Raw genomic sequence first — 15,868 nt, 5'->3', positions numbered from 1 at the left:
TCAAAATGTAATTTATTCCTGTGATGGGAAAGTAGAATTTTCAGCAGCCATTACTTCAGTCTACAGAGTCACGTGATCCTTCAGAAACCATTCTAATATGCTAATTTGGTGCTCAAGGAACAATTGTGCTGATTAATGTTCAGGATTCAGGATAACTTTATGAATAGAAAATTCCAAAGAACAGAATTTATTTGAAATAGAAATCTTTATATTAGTAAGGATTGTATACACAGTCTGAGTAAGAGAGAGTAGAAATTGAATGGATTGCACTGTAAAGTAATAAGAGATTTGAGTATGGAGTGCTGTAATTCGTGTTTATAGTAAAAATCTGCAGGTTCAGACCCAGGTAGGGCTGATGTAGAACTACAAGAGATCTTGAGACCTCAATCTTCTCTGGCACCATTATACCTATAGGCAAGCACTTAACCCCAAGTCACTCCAAGGGTATGGTCCCTGCAGGAATGGCACTGTAAGTCACCTTGGACAAAAAGTACCTGCTATATGATGAGTAAGTTTTCAGTGTTATGAATATTGTAGTGTTCCTTTAGTAAATTAACATGGGTCACTTTGCAATCCTCCATTTTTTGATGCTATGCTTATTTCTGGGATTGTGTTATTCTTCTAGTATATACAGAGACATTTTAATGGTTTAGATTTGTACTCTTGTTCTGCTATTTGACTTTAAATGTTGTTTTTGAGCTCCAAGAATTTTCACATTATATTTTTGAGGAATACATTTGTAAAATATCACACTTATAGCCTGGAGAAGTTTTTTTTTTTTTTTTTGGCTCCGCTCCCATGCATATTTGCTGGGTTTTCAAACCCTTTTTCGTTTGAATTTTAGAGAGTATTTGAACCATTTAGCTGAGCAAGAATTACACGCTATTCCCGAAAACGTCTGCCTTATTGGACACGTCTCTTCATGTTGCACTGTGGGTCTCTTCTCTAATATGCAGATGAGACTCAGTCATCATTAGTTATGCATCTTCAATTAGCGCTCGCCGCTGGTTCCCTTTCCAGTGTCTAAGCAATTCACTCATGCTAGCCATGATCTCGGCGCATTTGGCAGCTTTTGAAACGGGTTGTGGTAATGTGAGGCTTCCACAAATTTACTTGTACAAAGCAATTGCTACTCTTTATGAAATCAAGACAAACACTTGCTTGTAAACGCTTGCTTATAAATGCTTCTTTACATGTTTTCATCATTTCAAACTTAGAAAAAAACACAGTAAAATCTTCTTTCTCTGTACAGACTTTGTATTTGTGAGTCTTTGTGTGTTTGTGACATTATAAATGTAATGTCTCAGTTCAGATGATTTGTATTTTAAGTGTGCTGATTAATTCTACAGTGTAAATTACAGTGAAGCTATCTTTACCTTGCTGAGAATGAAAATAGCTGGTTACACACAATTTCTGAATTGAAAGTAAAAAGAGATTTATATCAGTGTTATTTTAGTATAATTGAAAGACTATAATAATATTTAAATTAATTATATTCATATTTTCAATTTAGCATGAATAATTTTGTTGTGCTTTTGTCATTTTTATTATTTTGTTGTTGTTTTTTAATATTTCTATTAAGCCTTATTTTTGTTTTACTTTTAATTTGAGTTATTTGAGTTCTTCCACTGAAACGTATTTATTTCAGTTAGTTGCCAAGGAAACATTTTTTTGTTTAAGTTATTTTTTCATCTAATATTTATATTTTGTTTTATTTTATCTTTATTTCAATTACTATAGTTTAGTTTTAATCATCAATAACAACATCATCAATAACAACAGTGGACTATATAAATGAATTCCCTCAGCCAGCCTCACACATTGCCGAAATATATTTATTTCAGTTAGTTGCCAAGGAAACATTTTTTTGTTTAAGTAATTTTTTCATCTAATATTTATATTTTGTTTTATTTTATCTTTATTTCAATTACTATAGTTTAGTTTTAATCATCAATAACAACAGTGGACTATATAAATGAATTCCCTCAGCCAGCCTCACACATTGCCGAAATATAAAAGATTCACACACAAAAAGAGAGGCAAACCCTTAATATTTGACTGTTGATGATTTATATGATATCGGTAGCACTTACTCAGATGGAGTTATGAAGCATCAATAAGATTTACATTTTAATGCTCTTATTGATGTCTGAAGGTTTAATGTCTTTTCATGGCCAGTCAGGTCAACTGAGATGCCTATAAAGACCATAGGCACAATTAATGTTATGACTCATTGGCATATCATACCATGTGGCTCCCTCATTGTAAGGGCCATTATATCCCACTGGTGTATGTCATAATGACACACTCGTTTTCCTTCAGGACTCATTTGAGGTATAATACCTTAATGCATTTGTCAGTGACATGTCAGTACTATCATGTCAGTTTGCAGTCCAGCAAACACTCAGATAACTGGTTTAGACCCTCATCAACATTAAGTGAATGCAGGAAATGGTTCCATGTCCCATCAACTGAATGAATGTATTCAGAATGAAGGTGGTAAGGTACAGGCATGCACTTTCATCACAGTTTATTTTGTTCTGCTTGTCGTCAGGGAGACAAGTGTTAGCACTGCTGGCTCAAAATGAGAAGAGCAGGTGTTTCTCAGTGGAGCTGACCTAGTACCTCTGTTAGATTTACTGGAACACAACCCCACGGGCTAGTTCTGCATCCTACCAGATTTAGTCCCGTCATAACATTAGATGTTGTCTAGGAGGTGCATATATAGGCATTGTCTTGATCTGTTTGATCGCCACACTTCACCACTACTGTTGAATCTACAGCACAACAACAGAAATCATATTTTACCCAGTGTGAGTTTAATGTCTGAATAAAATAAAGGCTAGAAAAAACATCTCTCTGTTAAGAAGAACTCGCAAGCTGCATACAAAAACAAATGTACGGGCATAACAAGTGTAGTTCAATTGATGAGCAAATGCCTCTTCTTTTAATGAATTGTTCAAAATGACTGAATCAGTCTGATGAATCTTTCACTTAATATACTCACTGAATCAGTCAGAGTGATTACTGAATCAACATCTGCACTTACTGAACTGCAAGTTATCATTACTTTATCATTAATAACACTGATATATGATTTAAAACATTTTAAAAATGGATATACAATTTTCAAATTAAACCAAAAAAACTAAATGCATTAGAGTGAGTCTCTTCTTTCCAGAGCTTCTTTGTGTGCATTTGTGTAAACACATCCTCTGCCCCCAAAGAGTGGGTATTGGCCTTTTCTGGGGGTTAGATGATTGTACAGTCATGTAGAAGTGGTTAGGCCTGTCCAGTCCTCTTAGAATGGGCCCCTTTCACCTAAAGGGCTTGTGCACATTTAAGAATTCAGCATTTTCCTTGAGGACATCACTGGGTCACATACACTCTATCTTGTCACAACGAGAGATCAGACAGGGCTCGGATAGCAGGTGTGTGTGATGGGCTGTCATATATACTGAATGTAAGTAACATTTTTATGGAGGCAGATCTACCACCCAGCTCAGTCTGGTAGAATTTCGAACAGTGCCAGTGACCTTCCTTTGTTTTTTTTCTTTCAGTGATCTCTTTCTTCTAATGACTCACTATTTACACTGGATACATGCTGAATTCTGAAATTGTAAATTCTGTCATTGCCTTCCTCATTTGCTCCTGCTTAGGTTAATCTGTTATGCTATATGGTATATGTTATGGTTTGATATTCTTAAAATCCCAAGATTCATTTACTTTTACTCTATACCTGTGTTTTCTTGCAATACTTCTTGCAATTCCTCGTGGACTGCACACCGTACCGAATCACAAGTAGTGATAAGTAATATTATATATGGGTAGATGTATACATGTTGTATTTCGTGGGAGTTTATAAGTAAAGTTTTCTTAAGGTTATATATATTTTTATTACATTTTCACACATTCTTATCGATCTAAAACCTTCGTTTTAGTTGTGTTTATTACATATCTTATATTAATGGCAGTTGAACTGCATAGTTTTGGGCATTGTTTATTTTTAAAATTAATATGTTTTTACCAAATTAGAAAGTTCCTGTAAAGTTTACATCAAAAGCATTGAAACAATAGGCAATGTAAATGAAATATACTGAATGGAATCAGATCAACTGAATCAGGATCTAATCAAACTGAATCAGAATGTGGGAATGGAATCGAATAGACTTACTAAGCGTTGAATGGGAATGGATTTTTAAGGCTGCACACGGAATTTCCACATTGCAACTTTTAGTTCAGCTTTTTTATGCTTTTGCTGAACGATAATACCATGCAAAAGTCCCACTTTGGTGACACCATTATCCCTTTTAAACCATTATGTCATAGCCACTCTCTCTCTTCCACACATTTGTTCCTATCTGCCGTTTTTCCGCGACTTTCTCATTCTGACAAACAGAACAATAAATGTTCATGCCAGGCTGAGGTTTTTGCAGCAAAACAATTGCCACTCTTGTTTATTTTCTGTCTTTCTCTCACTCTCCTTCTGTCCCTCTGTCTCTTGCTCTTTGATTCACACCTTCTTGTCCTCTCTCTTCTTATCTCTGTCTCTCCATTTTTCTCTCTGTCTCCCAGGAGCTGCTTTTCAGTGTGTGTGCACTGAATGTTATCTCCACCATTGTGTGTGCTCTGGCCACGGCTGTGTGCTGTATGCAAATGGTTTCTACTGATTTACTACAGATGGTAAGTGTGATCCATACCGCAATGTGTGTGCGTCTTTCTGAGTGTGTTAATGCACATTACATTTTCCCATTACATCATGGATTTTAATCAGTTTAATCAGATTTCATTAGTGCATCTTATATTGACCTAAAAAATGTTTTTCAATAAGTACAATTAAGAGCAATATGAACAAATCAGGAAATATATGCTGTGACTTAGTCTTCAGACACTTTCCCAAGAGTAACCTGATTTCCTTTTGGATCAAAAAAATAATCAAGTCTAGAAACAAATGCTGATTTTTGGATCTTCCTATCCTTTTTTTTTTTGGCTCTCCAGCAGGGGTCATAACAGAGTGGTCTTGGACTTTGTAAAATTAGTTGGCTTTATTTAAAGTAAGGAAACCCATTGCTTTCATAAAATGACAGTATATAGGCTTAACTCTTAATTGAAAAATATTTGTCGTGTATATCTGAATGTACAAAGACTTCAGTTCCAAGTTATTTGAATGTACATTTTCACTAGTTTACGGAATAGTTCACCTAAAAATGAAAATTTTCTGACCCTCATGTTATTCCAAACCTGTATGAATTTCTTTTTGCTGCAGAACACAAAACAAGATATTTTTGAAGAATGCTGCCAGCCAAACCGTTTCGGTTCCCATTGACTTCCATTGTACTTTTATCCATATAATGGAAGTCATGGAAACAAAATTGTTAGGCTACCAACATTCTTCAAAATATCTTGTTTTATGTTCCACAGGCGAAATAATATCATACAGGATTGGAACAACATGTGGGTGAGTAAGTGATGACAAGAATTATTTATTTAATATTTACATATTTGGGTGGCCTTTAAGTATACTTAAATTTTTTAATGTGTAGGACAATGATTGTTTACTCTTCCTTATGTTATGGGTTTCCTCACGAAGTAATTCAATTAAAGTTTTATTACATTTTTCATTGTTCTGATACCTACTGTATCAACCTGGATATGACATCACACAAAATTCAAGGTTTATGGTTGCCATTGCAGGCACATTTGTCACCCATGATTAATTTATTACATTTATTTTGCATCCAAAGAGTTGTATTCAGCTCTTCTCTTATGCAGAATAAAACAGGTTTCTCTAAGCCACTGATGCTATGACAAGAGTCTTCATCTCATTTGGTTGTACTTCAAGCAGATTTGTTAGAAGTACTATTAATTTCTTAAGTGTAAGATTACATGAGGATGAGACCACAGACGTTACAATGCTCAGTGGGATCTGTCATCACTCCCTTTTAGTGGATCTGTCTTTTTCAGCCAGCCTGTTTTATGTGAGAGAAAATAAACTTGTGGGACATAAAGTTTTAACATTCTTTAAGAGTGGGCTTTGTGTGGTTTATGGGCGCTGCAGTAAATTGCACAGCCTCATGGATGGCTGCAGCAGAGGCATGGGCACAGGGAAATGAATTGAGATGAGTTATATTAGCATGGCTGCGGCTCTGTGAATCGCTGGAGCAGTTGTGGGATTAGTTTCGACTCGGGGCACAGAGTGGCAAAGCGAGAAATCATTGCTGTTACCAGCTGCACAGTCCATGTACAAAGACAACAGAGGCCCGAGGGCAGGGATGAGGTGAAGCACTGCATGGAGCTTTTCCCTTTGCAACTGTATTAAGTGATTTCACCACAACCTGTTCATTTGTATCTTATCTCTGTATATATTGTTATTTTGAATCATGATTTTGGCTTTGTGATGTAATGCCTTTATGTTGCTAGCTGTACTTATCAGTCATTTACGGTCATTGCCTTTCTTAATGATCTTTAAGGATCAGATTGATCTATTCAAGGATGATTTCAGTGCCTTCTGATTGATGAGCCTTCACATATTCTAAGAAGTCATCAACGGGAAAGTGCATTGTCATCATAAAAACGTTCTGAACCTATTCTTGAACTTGCAAGAATGCCACAAAATGAGTTACTCTACCCATCTGAACTTTTCACCGGCTGATTCATGGATAGAACTTTAAAAGCAATAGTTTAAAAGCAAGGGATAGTTCACCCATAAAGGAAAATGCTGTCATCATTTACTCACACTCATGTCGTCCCAAACTGTATGATTTTTTTCTTCTTCTGTGGAACATAAAGATATTTTGAGAAATGCCTCTTTTGTTCATACAGTGGAAGTGAATGATCACATTCTTCAAAATATCTTTTGTGTTCTGAAAGGGAGTAAATGATGACAGAATTTTCATTTGCGGGTAAACTATCCATTTAACCATTCACACAATGATATCTCATGAAAATCACCATGGATGACAACCTTTGACCCTTCCTCATCATTCTATATGGCTCTTTTCTTGATGTCACATGTTTTTCTATTTCTTATATTATAACCTAAATTCTACATGGCTGATGAAAGTGATTATAACTATTATGTAACTCTCTCAATACATAAAAAATAGAAGGAAAAAAAATATTTGGAATGATTATATTCTTTGCTTTGAAGTAAAATCCTTCTTTCAATTTAATAATTCATGCATCAGAGGGTTAAATTGCATAAAATGAAACTCTTTAGCTAAAGGGTCTCAGCAGGGTGAGAAAGGGCCCTATCCTATCTGTTCTCATATCCTTGCAAAATATCCAGACCTACTTATGTCTTTTTTTTATGTTTTATATTATAACCCAACTGACATCCTACTTTTAGTCTTGATTGTTTTGGACACAGTGGTTTTCATAGTTTGCCTTATTTGAAAGAACTTCAAAGAACAGTATAATACTGTGAATGTTTCATTAGAGGGTCATCAAATAGCCTACAATACCATTCAAATGTTTGGGGTCAGTAGGTTTTTAAAAAAAAAAATTTAATTAATACTTTAGCAAGGACACATTTAATTGATCAAGAGTAACAGTAAAAATATATATTTTTCAAATAAATGCTGTTCTTTTGAACTTTCTATTCATTAAAGAATCCTGAAAAAATGTGATCCTGTCCCGAAAATCACAGATTGCACAAAAAATATTAAGTAGCACAACTGTTCTCAACATTGATAACAATAAGAAATATTTCTTGAACGCCAAATCAGCAAATTAGAATTATTTCTAAAGGATCATGTGACAGTGAAGACTGGAGTAATGGCTACTAAAAATCAGCTTGGCATCACATGAATCAATTACATTTTAAAATATATTAAAATAGAATACAGTTATTTAAAATATTTCATTATTACTGTATTTACTGTATTTTCGATTGAATAAAATGCATCTTGGTGAGTATGAGACTTCTTTCAAAAATAAATAAAATAAAATAAACAAGTCTTACTGACCCTACACTTTTGAACAGTTGTGTATGTTCTAATTTTTTTTTAAACTCACTTTTTAAAATCTTTTTCATCAGTTCATGCCACACAGGGCACGTGCCTTGAGCGCGGACTGTATGACCCCTCATGGTACCATCTTACACCAGACGCTGGATTTCGACGAGTTCATCCCACCCATCCCCCCTCCTCCCTACTACCCCCCAGAGTACACCTGCACACCTGTGATGGAGGGCCAGAGGTAAACCCGCACATACAGACACACAGCTCACGTCCCAGCTGACAGGAAATGACATAATATTTGCGCATTACACTCTTAAAAATAAAGGTGCTTCAAAAGGTTCTTCAAGCGATGCCATAGAAGAACCATTTTTGGTTCCATAAAAAACCATTCAGTCAAAGGTTCTTTAAAGAATCATCTCTTTCTTACCTTTTTATAATCTGAAGAACCTTATTTCACCATAAAGAACCTTTTGTGAAATAGAAAGGTTCTTCAGATGTTAAAGGTTCTTTATGGAACCATTTAGATAAAAAGGTTCTTCTATGGCATCGTGAAGAACCTTTATTTTTAAGAGTGCACCTGAGATCCCAGATTGCTTGGCTGCAAATCCTGTGCTCTGAAAAAGAGGTTTCTGCATTTGTGAATAGATTGATTCACAGAGGTTTGTGAAATTGCCCCATGGAATGATTATGAAAAACAGCCATTCTTTTTTTTTTTTTTTAAATTGGACCTATCCATTTTATGGACAACAAGTGTCCATGGCCTGGTGTAAATCCACAATTGATTTCTCTGTCTCGCACTGTGAGACACTCTACCCACCATCCCATCATAAAAAACGTGCTGATGAGGCTGTTTAGCCCGCGGCCACACTAATGTGTCAACAAAGCAGTAAATACATTGAGAGCAAGAGCAACCCAACAAGAATGCTTCAAAGCACAATCAGTGTCAGGATGTGGTAATACACAAGAAACAACTGAAAAAAACCCCAGATTCCTCCCCTCCTATATGACAGAGGGAGTCTGATTAATTAAAAGAATGGGATGTATAACTCGCTGTGATAAAGAGGAAATGGTTTCATTTTCCACTGTTCCTAAATCATCCCCACCAATATAATATAGCCAAATATGCTGAAGCATTGATTCAGTGTTGTAATCATGTTTTACTATCATCTCTCTCCATTAGAGGGTTGCATCTGGACTTTCCACACTCTCCCTTCAGTGCTATTTATGGGGTGCCTATAAACAGCCCCGGGGCTCTATATCCATCTGAGTTGCCACCACCCTATGAATCTGTCGTGGGACAGACACCTGTCAGCCAGGTAAGAGCTGACTGTCAGTTCTGTGTCCCAGTTTCTCCCATGTTTTGATTGTTCATTGATTTCAGGTGTGTCCCAATTAGTTCCTTGTTATTCCTGTGTTTTCCTGAGTCCTTCGTCTTGTCTTAAACGTCAACTCCATGTGCAACGTGTGTGTTTCTACCTGTCCTGTGTTCCCCGTGGTTTGGATTAAATCGATGCCATAGAAGAACCATTTTTGGTTCCATAAAAAACCATTCAGTCAAAGGTTCTTTAAAGAATCATCTCTTTCTTACCTTTTTATAATCTGAAGAACCTTATTTCACCATAAAGAACCTTTTGTGAAATAGAAAGGTTCTTCAGATGTTAAAGGTTCTTTATGGAACCATTTAGATAAAAAGGTTCTTCTATGGCATCGTGAAGAACCTTTATTTTTAAGAGTGCACCTGAGATCCCAGATTGCTTGGCTGCAAATCCTGTGCTCTGAAAAAGAGGTTTCTGCATTTGTGAATAGATTGATTCACAGAGGTTTGTGAAATTGCCCCATGGAATGATTATGAAAAACAGCCATTCTTTTTTTTTTTTTTAAATTGGACCTATCCATTTTATGGACAACAAGTGTCCATGGCCTGGTGTAAATCCACAATTGATTTCTCTGTCTCGCACTGTGAGACACTCTACCCACCATCCCATCATAAAAAACGTGCTGATGAGGCTGTTTAGCCCGCGGCCACACTAATGTGTCAACAAAGCAGTAAATACATTGAGAGCAAGAGCAACCCAACAAGAATGCTTCAAAGCACAATCAGTGTCAGGATGTGGTAATACACAAGAAACAACTGAAAAAAACCCCAGATTCCTCCCCTCCTATATGACAGAGGGAGTCTGATTAATTAAAAGAATGGGATGTATAACTCGCTGTGATAAAGAGGAAATGGTTTCATTTTCCACTGTTCCTAAATCATCCCCACCAATATAATATAGCCAAATATGCTGAAGCATTGATTCAGTGTTGTAATCATGTTTTACTATCATCTCTCTCCATTAGAGGGTTGCATCTGGACTTTCCACATTCTCCCTTCAGTGCTATTTATGGGGTGCCTATAAACAGCCCCGGGGCTCTATATCCATCTGAGTTGCCACCACCCTATGAATCTGTCGTGGGACAGACACCTGCCAGCCAGGTGACACCTTTTCTACATACTACGGTAATATTGCATGATGATTTGGCTATGTAGTGTCTAGTATTAAGTTGCATGACTATTTATTTTAATTTAACACAATATCAGATGATTTTTATGAAATGCCTAAAGTGAGCATGTTTCACGAAAAGAAAGAGTCATTTTGGGTGGCTACAATTTTGATGTTCAATTTTGAAGGAGTCATTTAACAAGAGACAATGTGTATGCATTTGATGTATTTTTGAATAGATGAGCATCACATCATTGATCCTTTTCCTGCTTTATTATAGTTCCTGGTTTCTTATAGATCGTACTAGTTTGCAGGTATTTCAGTCTTAAAGTAATGCAGACTCTATGTTTTAGCTTAACACCAATTCAGCAATATTCCTCCTCATCAGTTGCACTCATTTGTCTGTGTAAAGCTCGACAGTCAAAAGGTCCTTCGGTGCACTTGAAAGCTGAAAGAAATTAATACAAGTGCCTTTGTATAATGGATTATAATTTTCTCTGGAACACATCAGCAATATAGGCAGGAATTTCATTCCGTTTAAAAGAATTGGGCTTTCTTACAGTGAGAGAAGGGCCTGTTTTTGAACAATGATTTTCCATCAAATTTCTCTTCTTCACCTGATGAAAGGGAACAAGAGTTCTCCTCTCTGCAAAGAGATGCACAAAGAATTACCCAAACCTTTCAAATCCAGCGACTGAGTCCGTGATTATGTTTTGTGTGTTTTGAAGTTTTGTTTGCTACCTAAAGGAGTCTGTGATTAAAAAGGGATAAAATACCAAGAGGTTTCCTTGATTTTAGACCTTTCTCATGTGAACAAAGCACCAGGGGCATTTCAATCAGTGGAGCCATTTCTTACCTGAACAAGCCTGAGAAGCTTTGAAAACAGCAATACTAGAAAGAGACAGGAAGACATATTTTTAAATCGATATAGTCAGCTTTATTTATAGCTACTGATTGTAACCTGCAGCTTATTTTCCACATTTTTTATAAAGTCCCTCTGTGCTGTGAAATAAGCTCTCTCTATATAGGATGAATACTCTGTAGTTTACGTGTTTTGGATCAATCATGTTATAAAGATTTTTATTTTATTTTATGGAAACCACACACAGTGAGCAGTCATAATAATGCAGACGTTTGGAGTGCAAATGTGATCTTAGAGAGCCCCCTGCAGGTCACAAGATGGCACAGTTGTTTTAAAGCACTGTGTGATGCCAGATGTCAGACTGCAGCAGACTCCTCAGTGCCAGATGTTCTGATGTCTGATTCTCCGCCTTTTGCAGTTGTTTGTTATCATCCTCGGGTGTAAGACCGTTTTCGATCACCATCCTCTCCAGAAGGTTACACTCAAAAGCCTTTGAGTTCTAAACACGTTATTGATTAGCTTGTTAGAAATGTAATTAAAATGTTTTTTTTCTCCCATCCAGATCACCACCAGTCTTGAGCAACAGGTGACAGAGTCCAGTCTGTGTGAAAGGAACACCACAGCTGGCCTTAGCACTCAGGGTGAGGATGCTGCAAGCATATTTATTAACAAACACAAAGTCAGAAGTCTTCGCTTTCTTTGGTGTATATATGTGGGCTGTTTAGTGTGAAAGACTTTTTCTAATCTTACATTCCTTCCACATTAGCATAATGCATCTGTAATGTTTGATGGAATAATAGTTCTCAATTTGCTTTGCTTCAGGACCTTGATTTTGCTTTGGAAAAACATTTTACTCAAGGACCCATATTACCCTTCTAAAGTTTGGGGTCAGTAAGATGTTTCTTTTACAAAAAAATCTCTTATGCCCACCAAGACATTTGAAAAAACATATTACAATGTATTATTACAATTTAAATTAAGTTTTCTATTGTAATATACTGTATTTTATTCCTGTGATGGCAAAGCTGAATTTTCAGCAGCCATTACTCCAGTCTTCAGCGTCAGACTTAATGTACGGTCACATTTGCCAGTGCTTGGTGAAATTTTGTGAATGTAATCCAGTCATTTTAGTAGGAATCTGCATGATCAGCATGTTTCACATGAGGGCAAAAAAGTAAATCACACAGATTTTTAGTGTATGCAGAGAAACTACACTTTGACCCTCCGGACTACAAACACTCTTTTCCTCATAATCCTCTGAATATGTGCCAAGGACAAGTCCTAACTCTCATCAGCAGAAAACTGTAGCTCTTGAAAAACAAAAAACAGTTATTATAGAGTTGATGCTCTCTCGTATGTAAAAAAAATTATACAATAAAAGAAAAGAAAAATAAAGAGTGTTTACCTGCAGGGGTATATATTTTTATTTTATCGTCAGAAAAAAAGTTAAATATTTGTTAAAGTGAATTTGCTACTGTGCTAAATAGGAGAGTGGGTCTATAAGACCATAGAAGATGACAACATGGATTTACCTCTTCATGAAACCTTTTTCTTTCTTTTTTTTTTATTTAATACACAGCTTCTGCAAACGTTATGTGAATTATTGGACATACTTGGTCATTGTGTGCCACTGCAGGACAGAGACCTTTATGAAGCTGGATTATTCAACTTACCTCAGTGTGTAATTATTTTCTGTATTGCAAAATAAAAATGAGTCTGTTCCTATTTTATTTTTATAGACTACTATTTTGTATATCTTGCTGTGATTATGCAGTGAAAATCCATGGTTTTGGACGAGGCTCAGTCTTTGTATTTGCCCCGCTCAAAGTTTTGGTAAACCAGACAGGGAGGCTGATTATTTGTCACACTAGATGGCAACTACTTGTTTAAATCATTTGAAGATACATTTACTGTGGCTCTTACACTTTATAGCCTTAACTAACTGATATTTTTAATCAACCTCAGGCATTAAAAGAATATATTATATATAAAAAAAGACATAATGAGCAACATCCCGGAATAGGTAGGGCTCCCATAACTGCGACGTTTTGGCTAATGATGAGAACGTTCATTCTAGTGCCTTATACCTTCTCTTATTATATGAGCGTCCAATGAAAATTGAACGACAGAAGCAGCTACGCCCACAGCCAATTAGATTCGTCTAAAGTGTACTACTGTGTTCACGGATTGGTTGTTGTAGCTGTCAATCACGCTCCTCTGTACACCGTATTATATATAAAAAAGACATAATGAGCGACATCCCGGAATAGGTAGGGCTCCCATAACTGCGACGTTTTGGCTAATGATGAGAACGTTCATTCTAGTGCCTTATACCTTCTCTTATTACCTTCTCTCGTCCAATGAAAATTGAACGACAGAAGCAGCTACGCCCACAGCCAATTAGATTCGTCTAAAGTGTACTACTGTGTTCACGGATTGGTTGTTGTAGCTGTCAATCACGCTCCTCTGTACACCTTACACGCTGGACGACATTTTTCTGGTTTTTATCGAGACATCCAACCTGGTAGTTAGATATACGAGATAAGGACACGATTACGAAATCCGATATTTTGCTGACGCGTTTACTTATGTATATATACAAATACATGGTGTTTGCGCATGCATTCTGCAGGACCGAGAACAGAGGAGGAAGGCTGGAGTTGAGTTCCAGAACAAGCGAACTCTAAAGCTAGCGGTGTATGTAACGTTATAGTCTATTCTGCATGGAAATGCATTTAGAGACGCTCTAAACGCATCATTTGAGTTTGTTTATACGGTGTTGTTTTATATCAGGTGCATATTGTTGTGCATGTGCAGAATACTGTAAATCAGGCCTAGCTAGCGGTGTCAGATGTAACGCTAATGGTCTAATAGGCTATTAGTGCTTTTTTTTTTACTAATGGTAATAGATTTGTTTACATGCCCAATTTCGGGTTGGCCTTGTGTGTTTAAAAGAAATCGGTATCGCGTTGTTGAACTGAAGCTAACGCACGGCGGTTGCTCCACCAGATTCGCGCATGCTAAGTTACTTTAGCGAGGTTATAGCTAACATACAGCCGAACGGTGCATTCAGAAGTGTATTAATCACACGAGCATGACGGCAGAGATGACCGTAACCGAATAAAAATGCGTTATCAAGTGCTGTAGGATCGGGCGGAGGACGGAAAGCTCATGTCTGTGCGCCGTTAGCTCGCTTCAGCGCTCATAGGCCACGTCGCCTGTGTGTGTCGGTGTGTTTGATCTACTGACAGTGGCGTCGCGTGAATGCAAACAAGGAAAAGCTTGAAGTCGCCAACTGTGCGGAAGGGATCCGGTGGAGTCGTCAAGTAGTTGTGTGACCAACTTCAGGACACTTCAAGGTTGCTGTAAGCCGAATGTGGATGAACACAAATCTTTCGAGATAGATAACTCAGTAGAGCAGTGGCCACAGCAATAGTTTTTCTCCTTCTTTAAGTTACGCGCGGCGCTCACACAAAGCGAGGGATCGTAATCTCTGTTCGATTACGCGATGATCGGCTTCGGCGCGAATCGACGTGGCGGTCGCCTCCCGTCCTTCATCCTGATCGTGTTATTGGTGGTGATCGTCATTCTGTCGTTTAACTACTGGAGTGTGTCCACTAAGCACGGGCGGCTGCTGGACGAGCTGGCCGAGATGCAGACGCAGGTGAAGCGCACGGACGCGGCGCGCTCGCGCCTGGAGAAGAGGAACTCCGAGCTGATGGTGCAGGTGGACACGCACCGGAAACAGATCGACCAGAAGGACGGAGACTACAGCGTGCTGGAGAGCAAACTGCAGGCCAGGGATGCGCTGCTCAAAGCCTGCACCGATGACAAGGTGGGTGACAGAAAAGGACCACGAGGGTTTGTTTTTATACACGTATACAGTGGGTATAGATTCAAAATAATCATATTTTGTTGCTTTGCAGCCTGAAATTAAGACAGACACAGTTTTTGTTTTATCCAGCTGTATTTACTCAGTGCAACATATAACATCCAAATGAAAGATATAACACCCAACATGTCAGAAAAAGAAAAAAAAAACAGAATCACTGAGTTGGAAAAAGGATCACCCCCCCTTGTGTCAGTATTTTGTTGAACCACGGTTACTGTCATTTGAACTGAAACGGGAAGACCGGGCAGGACATATCAAGCAGCCCCGCCCCCTTTTTAAAGTAGCCAATAGCGTTCGTTTATATCACCGCTTGGGCTAGAGCCGTTGAGCTCCGTAAAGCCGCATTTGACAGGGTATGCCAGCCACAATCTCATCCATGTTGCTATAAAATATAGCATTCTGTGTAGAATTCAAATAGCTCCGATACATTTTGTGGTCTGCGCCGACTCGAGTCGGAACCAGACTTCTTTTTTTCCTCAATGGAAAGCATATTTACACTGTTTGAGTCGTTCCCTGTCCCCTATATAGTGCACTACGTGCCATTCACTGTACAGAAAATACTAATTCTGTGGACAAGTGACCGATTTCAGCCGCGGCTTCAGCGTCTATTTATAGTGTAGGGGGCGGGGCTTCGGATTCTAGAGAGCATTTGATTGGACAGAAAGTTTGA

General features: G+C 37.6%; 2 protein-coding genes across 3 annotated transcripts in view; both read left to right on the top strand.

Moving 5' to 3' along the window:
- LOC107595092 (protein FAM189A1-like) overlaps window positions 1-12,036 on the top strand; it is an 84,981-nt gene extending 72,945 nt beyond the window's left edge. The window contains exons 5-8 of the mRNA XM_016285405.1: window positions 4,576-4,683; window positions 8,039-8,199; window positions 10,302-10,437; window positions 11,869-12,036. Of these exons, the coding sequence (XP_016140891.1) occupies window positions 4,576-4,683; window positions 8,039-8,199; window positions 10,302-10,437; window positions 11,869-12,036 (573 nt within the window). The remainder of the gene's footprint in view (window positions 1-4,575; window positions 4,684-8,038; window positions 8,200-10,301; window positions 10,438-11,868) is intronic.
- Window positions 12,037-13,745: 1,709 nt separating this feature from the next.
- Window positions 13,746-15,868, top strand: part of golm2 (golgi membrane protein 2) — a 20,879-nt gene continuing 18,756 nt past the window's right edge. Inside the window, exon 1 of one of the 2 annotated variants that reach the window (XM_016285366.1) lies at window positions 13,746-15,141. In XM_016285366.1, the coding sequence (XP_016140852.1) occupies window positions 14,815-15,141 (327 nt within the window). In that variant the 5' untranslated portion in view covers window positions 13,746-14,814. The remainder of the gene's footprint in view (window positions 15,142-15,868) is intronic. The other variant, XM_016285367.1, reaches the window with a different exon arrangement.

This window comes from Sinocyclocheilus grahami, unplaced genomic scaffold (assembly GCF_001515645.1).
Source record: "Sinocyclocheilus grahami isolate Dianchi unplaced genomic scaffold, SAMN03320097.WGS_v1.1 scaffold196.1, whole genome shotgun sequence".
Lineage (NCBI taxonomy): Eukaryota > Metazoa > Chordata > Actinopteri > Cypriniformes > Cyprinidae > Sinocyclocheilus > Sinocyclocheilus grahami.
This window is presented reverse-complemented; position numbering and strand designations above follow the sequence as displayed.